Source organism: Orbicella faveolata, unplaced genomic scaffold (assembly GCF_042242905.1).
Source record: "Orbicella faveolata isolate gen_17 unplaced genomic scaffold, um_ofav_v1 contig_27, whole genome shotgun sequence".
NCBI classification, from domain to species: domain Eukaryota; kingdom Metazoa; phylum Cnidaria; class Anthozoa; order Scleractinia; family Merulinidae; genus Orbicella; species Orbicella faveolata.
The window spans coordinates 8564048-8577865 of NW_028301555.1; the positions used below are offsets into that span (position 1 = coordinate 8564048).

General features: G+C 38.9%; 1 protein-coding gene across 3 annotated transcripts; it reads right to left on the reverse strand.

Moving 5' to 3' along the window:
* Nucleotides 1–864: 864 nt before the first annotated feature.
* On the reverse strand, nt 865–13787 carry LOC110039876 (histone-lysine N-methyltransferase EZH2-like). Of its 3 annotated transcripts, XM_089296674.1 has the most exons (22): nt 13616–13787; nt 12498–12626; nt 11408–11524; nt 10869–10995; nt 10112–10243; nt 9502–9631; nt 8670–8735; nt 8451–8545; nt 7885–7919; nt 7629–7688; nt 7127–7267; nt 6754–6897; nt 6339–6430; nt 5851–5891; nt 4966–5091; nt 4584–4697; nt 3910–3974; nt 3733–3828; nt 2813–2894; nt 2494–2574; nt 1727–1811; nt 865–1071 (listed from the first exon to the last, which is right to left on the reverse strand). In XM_089296674.1, the coding sequence occupies exons 1-22, from the start codon at nt 13700–13702 to the stop codon at nt 1005–1007; spliced, it is 2112 nt and encodes a 703-aa protein (XP_089152800.1). In that variant the 5' UTR covers nt 13703–13787; the 3' UTR covers nt 865–1004. The 3 variants fall into 3 exon arrangements, with proteins under 3 accessions (XP_089152800.1, XP_089152799.1, XP_089152798.1); XM_089296673.1 differs by having other exon boundaries at nt 3733–3974; nt 10118–10243; XM_089296672.1 differs by having other exon boundaries at nt 3733–3974.
* Between the last annotated feature and the right edge of the window lie 31 nt (nt 13788–13818).

The following is a 13818-nucleotide window of genomic DNA, read 5'->3' on the forward strand; positions in this document are numbered from 1 at the left end:
ATTTAATTCTCATGATTTTCGCTTGTTGAACTCACAAGATGTTTTCTTTCATATCCCTGCTCCTTTTCCCCGCCACTTCGCAAGCAACGCCCTCGCTCATCGTTTGTCGCCTTCTTTCTTTATGTTAAAAAACTTGAAACGCTGTGAACAGTTTTCTTTTATTCATCACCTTTTTCAAAGCAAAGCCAAACTACGTGTATTAAATTTTGGGTACGTTTAATAGGGGTAAGGATAATAGAAAACTATAATCGCGACGACCAAAAGGTGGCCGCGGCCGATTAATAGAGCTGGTCGGTTAATAAGGGTTTTATTAATGGTATTTCACTAACAAAAATTCCGGGACTTTGATAACCGGCCGCTTAAGGTCATTCCCCAGTATTGCATTGCACATCCCTACGGCGCATAATTTCGCGCGTGATTAGCGCGCGCGCATTAAAAAATGGCGGCTTCTTCTTTACGGCTGGACTTCGCCATAGAGATAGATCGTCATTTTCTCGAAAACGAGTACGGTGACCTATATTTCTTTCTGTTGTTTTGAATTGAGTGATAAATTTCTCTATGTAAAATAAATATGCACCAATTCTCAGTGTAGAACAATAAACAATCGTCAGAAATGTGAATTTAGCACGCAATCGTGACCATAATCATAGTGCTATTGTAAGGATTAAGTGGGTATAAACAAGGTGCTGTTGCTCCTAAACGAACACAGGGACCCCTCATTTTTATTTCAAAATGCCTACTAACATAAACAATCAGGTTCTATTTCAGTGGAATGACCTTAATAGATGTTCCCCTGTAGTTTTCTCAAGTCTAGTCTAGCTGAAGAAAAGAAGTACAGGCCATACCACCACGCAGAAACCAAACTCGTAACAAAAATGATCGCATTTATTTCTAACATATATCCAGCAAAATATACTTATAGTAATAGACGAGTTAGTTGAGCATAACTATGTTGTTTGATATCTTTAGTATACAGTGCATGTGTTTTTACGCACAGTGATATTTCATCTCAAAGCAAAGTCAACATCTCGTTCAATTCCCACAAACTTGAGAGCGTCCGTGGCACTGTACCTGGAATATATATATAAAAAAACGAAAAGGTTACTTGACTTGGAAAAACCGTAAGACTCTCCATTCAACCCGAGTTTATTCGGAGTTTTCTTCTTTTTCAATGACCCACTGTCAGTATTTAGTGAGAATTCAAAAGTAGATTGGAACCCCGTTAATCCAGTCACCAACGGGCCACGAAATTTTGGCCTGCATTCACGGGGTGGCCGTGTTAACGGGGTAGGGTCAAACCTTATGATTGGTCTCAGTTGAGTGACGTCTTAACAGGTATATCACAACTGCACTTCTAAACAACTGCTGCTTTTCAAGCTTTCGGAACTTCAGATGTAATTTTAAAAAAGTTGAAACTTGAATCGGTGTATGAAATATTAACAACGGAAAGATGAACATAACTGATTTTTGTGGCCGTATAAACGGGGTAAAATTACTGAGACAGGATTATACAGGGTGGGATTTGAGTGTGGCCGTTGGCCATATTCACGGGGTGGCCGACGGGGTTTTCTTATAAAAGAATGTATGGGCGTTTCGCCTGGACAAAAAAAAAGTGGCCGTAAATAACGAGGTGACCGTAAGGCGCGGTTCCACTTAAAGTTTCTTTTCGAGAAAATACCCGACAACAGTTTCCAAGGTCACTGATGCAAGGTTCATGTTTCCTTACCTATAATCAAAGAACAGTTCCTCTCCAGCTTCAATATCACGTTTAGCAAAAATACCAATCCTGTGATCACCGTTCACCATCATCACTGAAATAAAAAACGTTAGGTTACGACAGTTTTATATTCACAAACTAAAAGGGGAACTTAAGGGTATCGCCAGGAATAACGTCCGTCTACAAAGTACCCAGATGATAGTTCATTGTGATGATTAAAATACTAAAGACGTCGCTCAGCTTACGTTGACTTGGGTTGGGTGGCCAAACGGTGAAAAACTTGCGTCGACTTGCGTGCAAATTTGATCTCGACCAAAGTGAGTACAAGTCATCGCAAGTCAACGCGAGTGCACCACACGACCTGGCCAAACAGAGTCGCAAGTAGACCCAAGTAGAGCGTACAGGTCATCGTAATATTCCAGTTATTACCCTCTCCCTCCCATTCCTTAAACTCATAAACCTCGCCATTCCCCAGTTTATCTGTTCAGCTGTCACAATCCGTCAGTATCTATTGCACGTGGACAGCGAATTCTAAGTCTGCTATCGGCAATTTTCAAGAAGTACAAGCGAGAAATGACTTATTACCGAAATGAAGTTTTCTGGCCATCAGTTCTTGAAAAGACTCAAGTGGACATTTCCCGAAGATCAGAATCCCGTTCGCGTCCGAATTATTCAACATAACAGAAAAATAAATTTTATTCTAAAATGAAACTTTCTCTTCTTTCATTTAACAGTTAACAATTTTGCGTATAAGACCGCCAAGGGATTCAACTTACCTTTGGCGTAACAGTTTGGACTGATGGAATGATTGGCGAACCTGATTTTGTTTCCCTTACGAGTAGCGTCCACGACAAAGTCTGAAAAACACAGCAAATACAACGAGAAAAGTACGAAACTGTAAAGATAAAGCTGTTCTTTAAAGCGCTTTTAAAGAATGGCTCTCAGAGCTGGCGTAACTTGAATAACTGACCGACAGTGCAAAGAAATCGTCTTCCACGAAACAAATTAGTAGCGGTAAACGAATACCAGTGGTAAAGTCGACAGTGACCGCTAAAATTCAAGCACGGATTCAAGTTGTTGTTTCATTTTCCTTACCATTGTTAAGATTGAACAAGAAGCTGCACATGTACTTGTCGTAAACTTTTCCCCTGCGGTCCGCCTCGTCCTGAGAAATGATCTACAAAAGAAACAAGACCAGAAACCGGTAAGGCACCGTGACAGTAAAAGTCTACCCCAAAAAAATTGCAATAGAGAATTTTACGATAACTGCAGAAATTCTCGCGCGCTGATTGACTAATTTTTATTGTCAATAAGCGGACAGACACATGAATTTATAATTTATGCAATGCGTCAGCAAGCGAGGGCGGACAATTTGACAATTTGTTATCGTAAAAAACAAATTGACGTCAGTTTTTAATGCGTTATGTCCTGTTATTGACTATGAATTTCGCCATAACATTGTTTAAGTAATCTGCGAACCCACTCGGCCATCGCCTCGTGGATCCACAGCTACTTTGACAATATTATGACGAAATTCATGATCAATAACATGACAGACGCATGAAAAACTGACGTCAATTTGTTAATCTGACTTTCCGCGAATTCATCCCGCAATTTTCGGTACTATTGCTAAGTAATGTAACGTGTCCTGATGGCGAATAGCTGACGCAACTTTCGAAACGCTCGTGTTTTTCCTGATTGGCGGATAGCAAAAACTGAAAAGTCCTCGGCTTCACAGAAATTGCCGAATACGACTGATTGCTTTCCCAACTTTTCATTGTCTATTCCGACTGACTTCTATTTTGTTGTTTACTGACAAGAAGAGCAACGATTCTATTTAGTAACATTGTCACGCATTTGATTTGTCCTCCGTGCCCATTAGTATATTTGGGTTGTCACACCACGCTGAGTGGTGTTGCGTGACAAGGCAGACAACGGCTGTCAAAAAAAGCAATACATGGTATAGCCTGTTTACCAAATCATTGAAATCTGTAAAAAAGAACCTTCTGTCCTACCTCTCCACAGTATTCGCCAATGAATTCATTCTTTTTGCAAGACACCTTGATATAGATGCCCCAGCCAGCCACATCAGAGGGGGCAAGCAAAAGATGCTGAACAAACACAACAAAATATTGAAAATAACTTTCAAAACCACAAAGACAAGGTGTTGAGCATTCCAATGAAGAACAAACCTTTCGCTGACCGCGTTGAAGGCCGACATTCCGACAGGAAATGTTAGTTGTTCCATCAAAGGTATCTAAACAGCGACAAAGAAAAGTTAAAAACTTAGTCGTGTCTTTTCTTTCGTTACAGCAGTCACGTCTTGATAATATTGACCTTGTAGGGGAATCTTTCTTTAAAATATTTGCCTCATTAGCATAAGCGATACAGTTTCTTCTCAAGCTTCAAAAAAAAAAAAATCAGCTCTGAATATTGAAAGGGCACAAAACGATTAACTCTGCCAAGGAATTGAGCTCGATGTACCGAAGAGCTAAATATTTTACAAATTACTAAGTTTCACTAGCTCTTTAGATGCTTGGAGTCAGTTTGTGGGTAACATGTCTTCTCTGCTAAAAGTCATATTTTAACGGGGGAAAATGTAAACAGTGACGTCAGTAAAGATTGTTCTATTAGTTCGGTGAAACAGTCTTCGGCTTCTTCGTTAACAAGACGAACAGTTTCCGATCTTAGATAGCCAATTGGACGAAAACACGAACGCTTCGGGAGAAATTAATCCGAAGGCTCTTTTCCGACAGCAGCTGAGCGGGCTTGTTGCATTTCCAGGAAAGTAATATTGCCCTGTAATTTCCCAAACAAATAAAAATAGTGATTTCTCAAATAGGTAGCATACCCGTCACCAACTTACCGGCTCCACATGTCTGACAGAGGTCTGGGTCACATTCTCTGACCGCTAAGAAGCATGGGCACTGTTTGGTGTTGCACTGCGCTTTACAACGACAGCCAGGGAAGCGGTTTTGACCTGGCGGAGGGAAGGGACAGTCAGTTATTGTGCCAATGAACAAGAAGGAAAAACATGAAGGGCAAGTAAGTCAGAGGAAATGAATTGTGTGTTTGAAAAACTCATTTTTGAGGTTTTCTTGGATTCTGCATTCGGTTGAAAACGTTTTACAGTGTACAACGCGAAAAACAAAATTTATCAATAATGGGATACTATTTGATGTACCACTAAATTCTCACTTCGTCATTGAAGAAAACTTACTGCAACCTGTAAGGAGTATTCGACTTACAATCAGTGCTGCATTGACAGAACTTCTCACAGAAGTTTTGTGTCGCCACACAGATACATGATTGATCACATGGTTGTCCAGGATGGTCACACGGAATATAGTTATACACATGTGTAGAGGTGCTGTCTGAAAAGTTAAGAAAACGAAAGAGTTAATCATCTTTTTTGGCAAAAAAGGGACAGAAATGAACGATGCCAACACTAAAGCCAATGTAAATGGTTTGAACCCAGGAGTATCAGTAGTTCGTATAGTGTGATCGTCCGGGTGAGGGTAGTCCTGAAAAGAACTGTTGTTGATGACCGACGTTATCGACAATCTGAGCGGAAGTCATCTTCAGAGTCAAGTGGCGGAATAGTGCTTATCAGTCGATGATGTTATATGTCTGGTCCGTTGAAAGTGATTGGTCAGTTTAGCCGTGATGAGTAAAGTTTGTCAGCAGTCATTGGTCGGTTCTACTAAGTTTCGATCCGACAATCAAACTAAGTCGGTCTGTTTGAGGTCCCTCTGTTGCTAGTCACTTGACTATGAAGATGACCCAAAACGTCAGTCCCCAACAATATTTTCTTTCAGAGCTACCCTCACCCGGACAATCGCACAAGACGAACTACTAAACCCATGGCTCCCTACACTCCTTCCCTCATAAGTGTAGCAGCTCTTATAAGCTTGTACTTCTATTTGTCATCATAGTAAAGCAGCTGTTATTGTTTTGTGGCTAGGGGCATTGTTTTAGTTGTTTTTTCCAGGTATCAGTCCATTCAAATGAGAACTAGTGATAGCTGCTATCTGAGCCCCTACCCTCCCAGCTCCCAAGTAAAACTATGGAGATTCTTCATAAACAAAGTCGGTTTTGGTCATCACATAAGCAGTCACAAAATATATCAATACCTTTTTTCAGTTGAATCTTCCTACAGTGTAGTGACCACATTCTGTAAATAGGAAAAAACAACACAAAACTTCAGTGAAACTTTATATAAAATTAGTGGCCGACAATTTCTGAGTAACGGTGCTTTCAAGTGGCACCACTATGGTGGCACAAGCAATCTTTTGGTTGTTGTTGGTTTGGACGTTGTGATATCCTTGCCTGAGTTTTCCTCAAACACAAATCCAAATTGACCGTTTTCAAAAGCCTTTTGCAAATTTCTCCGGCATATCATTACATATACTGCAATCAAAGCTGCGTTGTCTTTGAAAGTAAGAAAACTCCATTCGTTTGTGACCAGCCTACGTGGCTGGCGGGATTTTGCTCATGAGTTCTTCCGCGGACGCTTTGGGGCTAAGGCTGGCGGCTCCGCCACTGAAAAAGAGCACTCATCTTGTCCGTGAAATTCCACCAACCATGAACACTAGTTTGTAGCCAACAATAAATTTAAGACCTGTGTTTTCTTTTCTTCTTCCTTGGTGGTGTATCCTGATCATCAGCTGTTGGTAATGGCTCATGTGACTCTTGTAATGCCCTCAGATACACCTGAAATAAAATGCATCAAGATCTCAATTCTAGATACTCCACAACCACTGGTTAATGATTCACCAGGGGTTTCCATAAGGACCGAGCACCGGGTATATTGACTGGCTGTGAGGATGGTTTTGCTTGCCTGGTTTGACCATCTAGAGGAAAGTTTTCTTTATAAAGAAGTTCAGTTCAAAAGGTTCTGCCCTTCTGTGAAAACCAGTTTCTCTCCTGCTAAGAATGTCAATGAAAGCCCTTATTCACTGTAATAAACCAAAATCTAACTTCAAAAAATTTACATTTCAGAAGCTTTTAGGAGAAGTCAGTAGAGAAATGCTTACCTCTTTACAAGTCTTAGAGTGAATCAGGTTTGCAATACTGCAGTAGTTGTTACAGTAGATTGGTCTCAAAACACGGAATAGCGATGCCTCTGCTCCTGTCCATTCGGTGGTGATGAATGAATGTTCTGGACTGTTACCGCCAGTCTTAAAATGAAACAATAACAACACTAGGCTTACAATTTCTGTTCAATTTCTATTCTATGCAATTTCTTAGTGATAAGTGTAATGCATAACAATGTGACAATGCGTGCAGGCATCTTTTTTCTACCCGTTCCTGATTTCTTTTATTATTTTGCCACTACAGCACCATAAGCTACAAATGAGGTAATGTTTTTACTTCACAATTATGTTCTTTAAGTGTACAATCTCTTACCGCTGCACCGTCTGGACTGGGAAATCCTGACGCTTTAGAGTTTCCTTTCCCTCCTTTATTATCCTTACTGCTGGCTCGACTTCTTCGTCTGGTGCTGACGGCCTCGGATGATTTACCACTGGCCTCTTCTTCATGTAGATTCTGTTCAAATAATCATAAATGTTAATAGCACTGCATGAGTCTTAATTTAGTGGAGTACCATTTTAAGAATGCCAACGTTCAAAACTTCAAAGCATTTTGCTTGGTTTCACTAACAGTTTGCTGGTGCACCAATTTATTATCCTTTGTGTCAATGATAAAAATGAACACTTCATGTTTTGAGTGTTTGGAAGCTTGATACCCTAATGGTTAGCGTGCAGGACTCTGGATCATGTTGTGAGGGTTTGAACACTAGCTGTTGTCACTATGATGTGTTCTCAGGGAAATCAAATAACTCTCACAGTGTATCTCTCCACCCTGGAACACTCCAATTGTTTAAAGCTAACAGACTTACTACACAAACCTTAACATGCATATAACAGTCAGTTCCACAAGGGCTTGTTTCTTGCAGATCAACAGGACTCTAAGTATTAAGCGAATGATAAAGTATTATACTATCCTAAGTAAATACAATGTCATTATTTCATTTGTATGAGTTCGTGATATGCTTACACTAGTCTATTTACTAACTAAACATGTACAATTTGTCACAGTGCTGCATCATGAAGCAAGACTAACTAGTTTAATCAGCAATCATTTGGTAAAGTTTTCCTGAGTACCTTTCGTTTTATCTGTGTAGGAAGTGTTCGCCAACCTAAACCAACCCAAAGAAGAAAGAATCAACATGATTAAACCAATGTCTTGTTCCAGAAAATAACCATACTCCTCTCGTGCAAGGTTTTTTAGTTCAAAGCTCCCAACCCACCCACTGCTGGAATTCCAGTTTAGCTTCATAATTTCCTTTAAACATTTTGGCTTTTCAAATGCCCCTCCACCTTGGAACTTCTGTTAATCTATCTTGAGGTGAATATGGATATTTTCTGGAACCGCAAAATGAGAGTTTGTTACATATGAAATAAAGATGTTATATACACAAGAATGTGAAAGAGTTAAAAGAAAAAGTTACAGTCAAACAACATGTACTGTTAGCAACAACTGGCCAGATTGGAAAGATTGTAGTGGCGTTCGTTTTACAACCACACCAACAAAAGAGAATCTCAACAATATTATTTCACACAAACTGAAGGACCTGCCATCACTGTAAATTTACCCAGTCCTGTAGGCACAATAATCTCATTGCATACTCTAGAACTAAAATTTTTAAAGATATGCAAACTTAGCTTACCATGCATGAAGCAGTCGTACTTGTAACATCTTCTACAGAACAGCATGTGAAAGGAGTGTAAACTCTGTTCTCTTGACACAGACTGGGCTTTGGGACTACTCAATAAAGAGCAAAAGAAATAAACAATAAAACTTGTAATATCAAAAAAAAAATCTGTCAGTAACTACCAAAGGATGGTGAAAGGAAAGCTTCTTTGGGTTGACATGTTTTCTTTCTGACCTGTCAATATTTGGAGTACATTCTGGAGGTAATTCACCATTTTTGCGATCCAGCACATTCTTATACCTGTAAGAAATAGAACAATAATACCTGTCCAGTCAAAAAGAAAAACACTGCATGGTTATATTTATGGCACTGGGCTGTAGCATGATCCAAAAGGGTAGCTATTGTATTTTACTACTGGATAAGACACTATCCAATTGATATCAAGTGTCAACAAAGTAAACTATGCAACCCACTGGAAAGTGATATATCTGCATTAGGGCTAAAAATATGGACGTTTTAGCTTGAATTTGGCATTTTGAGGCATGTTGCCGGGGCTTTAGTAAGCAATGTTTACGATACTAGTGTGTTGTTACCTGTCTATGCGATAATAATGTACTGAAGTTAACAAATAATACAACAGGGTTGATCATTTTAGGGAATTAAAGAGATAGATCCTGGGGGAATAGATCTCAGCCTAGATTTACTTACAGTCCTTACAAGGTTGCTAAAACAATCAGCAACTCTCCTGTTCTCAAAATGGTAATCTACTTAACAATTAAGTAACAGGTTGGCGAGGGCATTGACAAGCACTCTTTTGCCCTCACTCCTACTCTCCCATCTTTTCTTGTTTTTAATCACTGATTCATGTTGCAAAAATACATATGACACCATACCATAACACTTTATAACTCAGAACCCTTTCCTTTTGTGAGTCAAAAAAAACAACTAATGTGTCTTTTTTTCCCTCTTTTTGAGGGATCCCAAGTGATAAAGGAAGGATCAATAATAACCAGTTGTATCTGAAATAAAGACCAAAAGACTCCACTACAATGTCATGTACACTTACCTGCGGTGAACTTCAGCTCCCATTAATCCTTTATCAGGAAAGAGAGATGCAATAGCGTCAAACAGCTCATCATGCTTCTCTGCTGCTTCTGCAGGTTTCTCTTGAACATCTTTTGATGAACTTTCAGCAGCTATGTCACAATAAAAATCATGATAATTTAACCAAGTTTACCAACTATTTTTCTTTGACTTAGCATGTGACATGTTTAGGATTCAGTAATCACAGAACACCATGAATGGTGTTATGTGCTAAGAGACACAAGCTACATGTACACTGTGTATGGCAAAAAATTCAAGTAGTTTGTGTCACTAATGCATTTATCTTTCTTATACATTTCTACAAAGTATAAACCATCCAAACTAACTCATATGTATAGGAATTTAGAAAACAACAGATGAGGAACCTATTAAGCTGCTCAACAGAAAAGGCATGATCTACATGTACCGTATGAAAACAACGAGAAAAGATCTATGACTTCAAAAGACTAAAGTCTCTATGAATAGTAGCTTGAAGTTTCTATTTACTGTGTGGTACATGTATTGTTCTCTAATTTTACACATAGACTGAGCAGAATAGTCCACGTATCAAAGTTTTGTTCCACTCACAGTACCTTCACCTTTTTCATTGTCCTTTTCTTTAGCTACCTCAGTCTCAGTGTTGTTCTTAGCAGACTCCTTGTATTTCTTCAAGGCTTCAACCAGCTGAACCAACAGATCATCTGTTAGGGCTGCTTCATCAAACACTGAAAACAAAATGTAAGTTCTCCATAAGGTATATGTTAAAATAAACAACAAAATTGTTTTCATTCGTGACAATACAAAATGGCTCAACTTAGGTCTTTGAAAGTAAGAATTTATAAGTCATGGCAACAAAAGCTCCAAATTAATGCAGCTAAAAGTTCGAAGTTGCACATTCTACAGGTAATGACAATTCATACACCAAATTGTTTTGAGTTCTTGTTCAGAACACTTTGCTTTCACATTCTTTCTTTCTCACTCACTCTTTCTCCATCCAGGAGAACAAATGAGTATCAGAATCAAGTGACTGTGATCAAAAGTGATTGGCCCAGAGTGGAGATGTTACTTTTCTTGCTTAAAAAAGGGGTTGCTGGGTAGAGAAACATTTCTTGTCCCTAGGTCCAAAAAAGGGGTTTCATTAACTTTTTCAGTAGGAGGGTAACTGGTTTTCCCAGGCGGGCAAAACTTTTTGAACTGAACTTTTTTATAAAAAAAATCCTTTCCTTGAGATGGTCAAACCAGGTGGGTAAAATCGTCCTCACAGCCAGGCAATTATGAAGTTCTCAATGAAAACCCTTAGCGAAATCCCTGGTAACGTTGCAAAAGGTGCCAGATAAAACACTGTTTTACCATGTTCTGGAGTGTTGTGTACTCTTCCTTCATAGTTTTTGATAAGTTCTTCAATGAATGATCCATCTTGGTCTAAGACTTCCTCTCCCATGTAAGGAATGTTATGTAGGACTGTTTCATCTTCAACCTAAGGAAATAAAATCAATCCAAATACCAGGTATCATTGTTATGCATTGACGCCAGATCTAAGTCATTGTTTTATTAGGATGATTATACTTCCACCCAACTAACTACTTATTAACCAAGAGTGAGGCCTTTACAGGAAAATCTCAGAGCAAGACCTTGCTGTATTGACAGAGTGCTAGTGAGGTCAGTACAGCAAGGCTGAGGTTTGAGATTTTCCTGTAAAGACCAATTGCTCAAAGTTAATAAACTTGACAAAACTTGCCTGATATGCAAATAAATTGTACTACATGTATTAGGTAATTAATTTGCCTTGTTTTAACCCTGTACATGTAGTTGGGAAGCCTGATGTAGTCTTTCATTTAGATGGTAGTGAGTGCAGTATTTGACACTTAATAGTTGTAGATTAAACTTACCATGTAGTTTTGCTGTAGAGGAGACCATGTAAAGAACTGTGGCAGTGGTTGAACAGCATAAAGTGTCCTCAAAACAGTGTGTTGAGTACCATGTCCAAACCCACTATAAGCAGAGCACTGAGAAACAGATGATACATTGTACACAAAATCTTCAGACAAGCTTACATACCACTGACACAGTCACACGATTGGATGGAATAAAAATATGTACATATATAAGCACAGGAGCAACATGCAAAGAAAGTCTTGTCCAATAGCCTGTTGCTAGAAGATTTTGCTGTCAGGCTAGTGGGTTCCATCTTTCAGCTACATGTATATACCCAACAAACTGGCTAAGTGAATTTTCTTGCAAAATTGTTTGAGGAAATGCAAATTACAGACTGAGGTACTGTGAGAGAAGAAATTTTGGAGGGCTAGTGAGAATGCTTTTTGAAGTAGTGAATCATGGACTTTATAATTTGCCCAAAGGCAAAGCCCAAATATTGGTTTTCACGCTAGGGAACTGCTGTGGGTTATAAATTTAATTTCTAGTTTTACTGCATAGTTTCATGCATGGAAGAAGCCACCACTTGCAGTGTAGTATATAAGAAATTCTAATCACCAATGACCAACAGGTTATTAGTAGTGGAGCTCCCGTGGACTAAAGGGAACCCATGAATTGTTTTTCTCATGGTCATCATGACTTGGGGAATTGCTTGTGGGGATGTATGCATGATGATGACGTTGATGACGATGATGTCCACGACAACAGTGTTGTGCAACATAGCGGCCATACTCCAACTAATAGGTTGACTGAGGCATGCAGCCTTGGTTTACAGTATACATCTTTGATATTGGTCATCCATGTTATGGTCAATTGACAGCTGTCAAGTCAAGGTATCTGCTGACCAGTATCATGTGACCATGTTACAGGTTCAGGTTTAGAACTTATTGAGGTTGCATGTTTTTTGAAGTTGACCACTGTCCAGTAACTGGTTTTCAATTGGATCGCAGGCTCAAGCCAGGTTAACTTATTGTAATCAGGAGCTCCACTTTTCGACTTGGCTAAATCTTTAATTATAATAAATGTAGCTAAAGTTTCTTTACATACTTTTCTTGTGGACGGTAGTTGTTCAGCTGGAGAAATGTATGGTACAACTTGCTGTTTCTCACTTCCTTGTATTTGTTTCCTTTTCCATAGCAACTCTTTAATGGTTTGTTGATTTTCTGTGAAGCAATTCTGAAAGGCCATAGATAAATAATCAACTTTATAGTGGTGCAAAAAGTTACTATAATTGAAACTTTTTTTTTACAGGCAGTTCGTAGATCTTAAAAGACCTATGTTGTCAGTGTGGAATTTTTCTGTTGAATCTCCAATCTCTCTCAGTGCTCAGGAAATATTAACTATACACAGGGAGTGGTCAAATATGCTATTTTTCACACTCTAAGCAGACAGTCTTCTTTTCCATTTGATCAGATAATGGTATGGTAGTGCAATGGACCCAACCAGAAGCATATCACCTCGTCGAGGTGATATGCTTCTGACCCAACCAACTGAGCCCACATCACCTGGATGATGATCTTGATTTGGTTGTGAAAAAGCCAAAAAAATGTTTATAAAGAGCTGCACAAAACATATCTTGCTGAGTTATACAAGGTAAATAACTAATGTGAAGCCTGGATGCCATAATCTTTCAGTAGTATTACTACACTGCAGTTGAAACAACACACCAGTCATAGCAAGTTTCTTCAATAAGGTTAAGTTCATAATAACACACATGTGATGACATTATTTTTATGCTAGGATGTTCTATAGGAAATAGTGAAGGTTCAAACACAAAATTAATCTGACTACTGCTTGAAAATAAATTATATGGTGTGATTTCTGAACTGATTTCAAGCAATACTCGCACTGACCGGACTTGGCTAAATACTGAAAGAGGATGTTAGGTTCTCATTCAATTACTGTCAAAAGATATGTACAGGTGCCAAAACTAATAATCTTGTTAGGTTACCAAGCTACACGCAAGGACAGAACAAAAGTGATGTTGTTATATTGGTAGTTCACCAAGTTTTCCACGAATGAAATAAGCTTTAAACCAAACAGATTGAATGATCTGAACGATCAGCTTCAAAACGGGGAAGCCAAAATTGTATTATTTCCTTAAAATTATAAACAATCGTTCAATGTTTGTAAGTTTTGAGCTCGGTCTGAATTCTGTGGAGTACCTTTACAGCGTCAACTTTCTCCGATTGCTTGGACTGTCTCAGTTTCAGATATTCCAGACGAGCAGCTCGTTTTAAATCACTTTCCATACTGCTCTAGCTCGCTCGCAAAACCTTCTCTGTTATGAACTCCGGCGGGAAACACGCGCTCTCGAACAATGCCGAATGAATATTTGAAATCGCTAATTTCCGTAAAGCATCGGTAC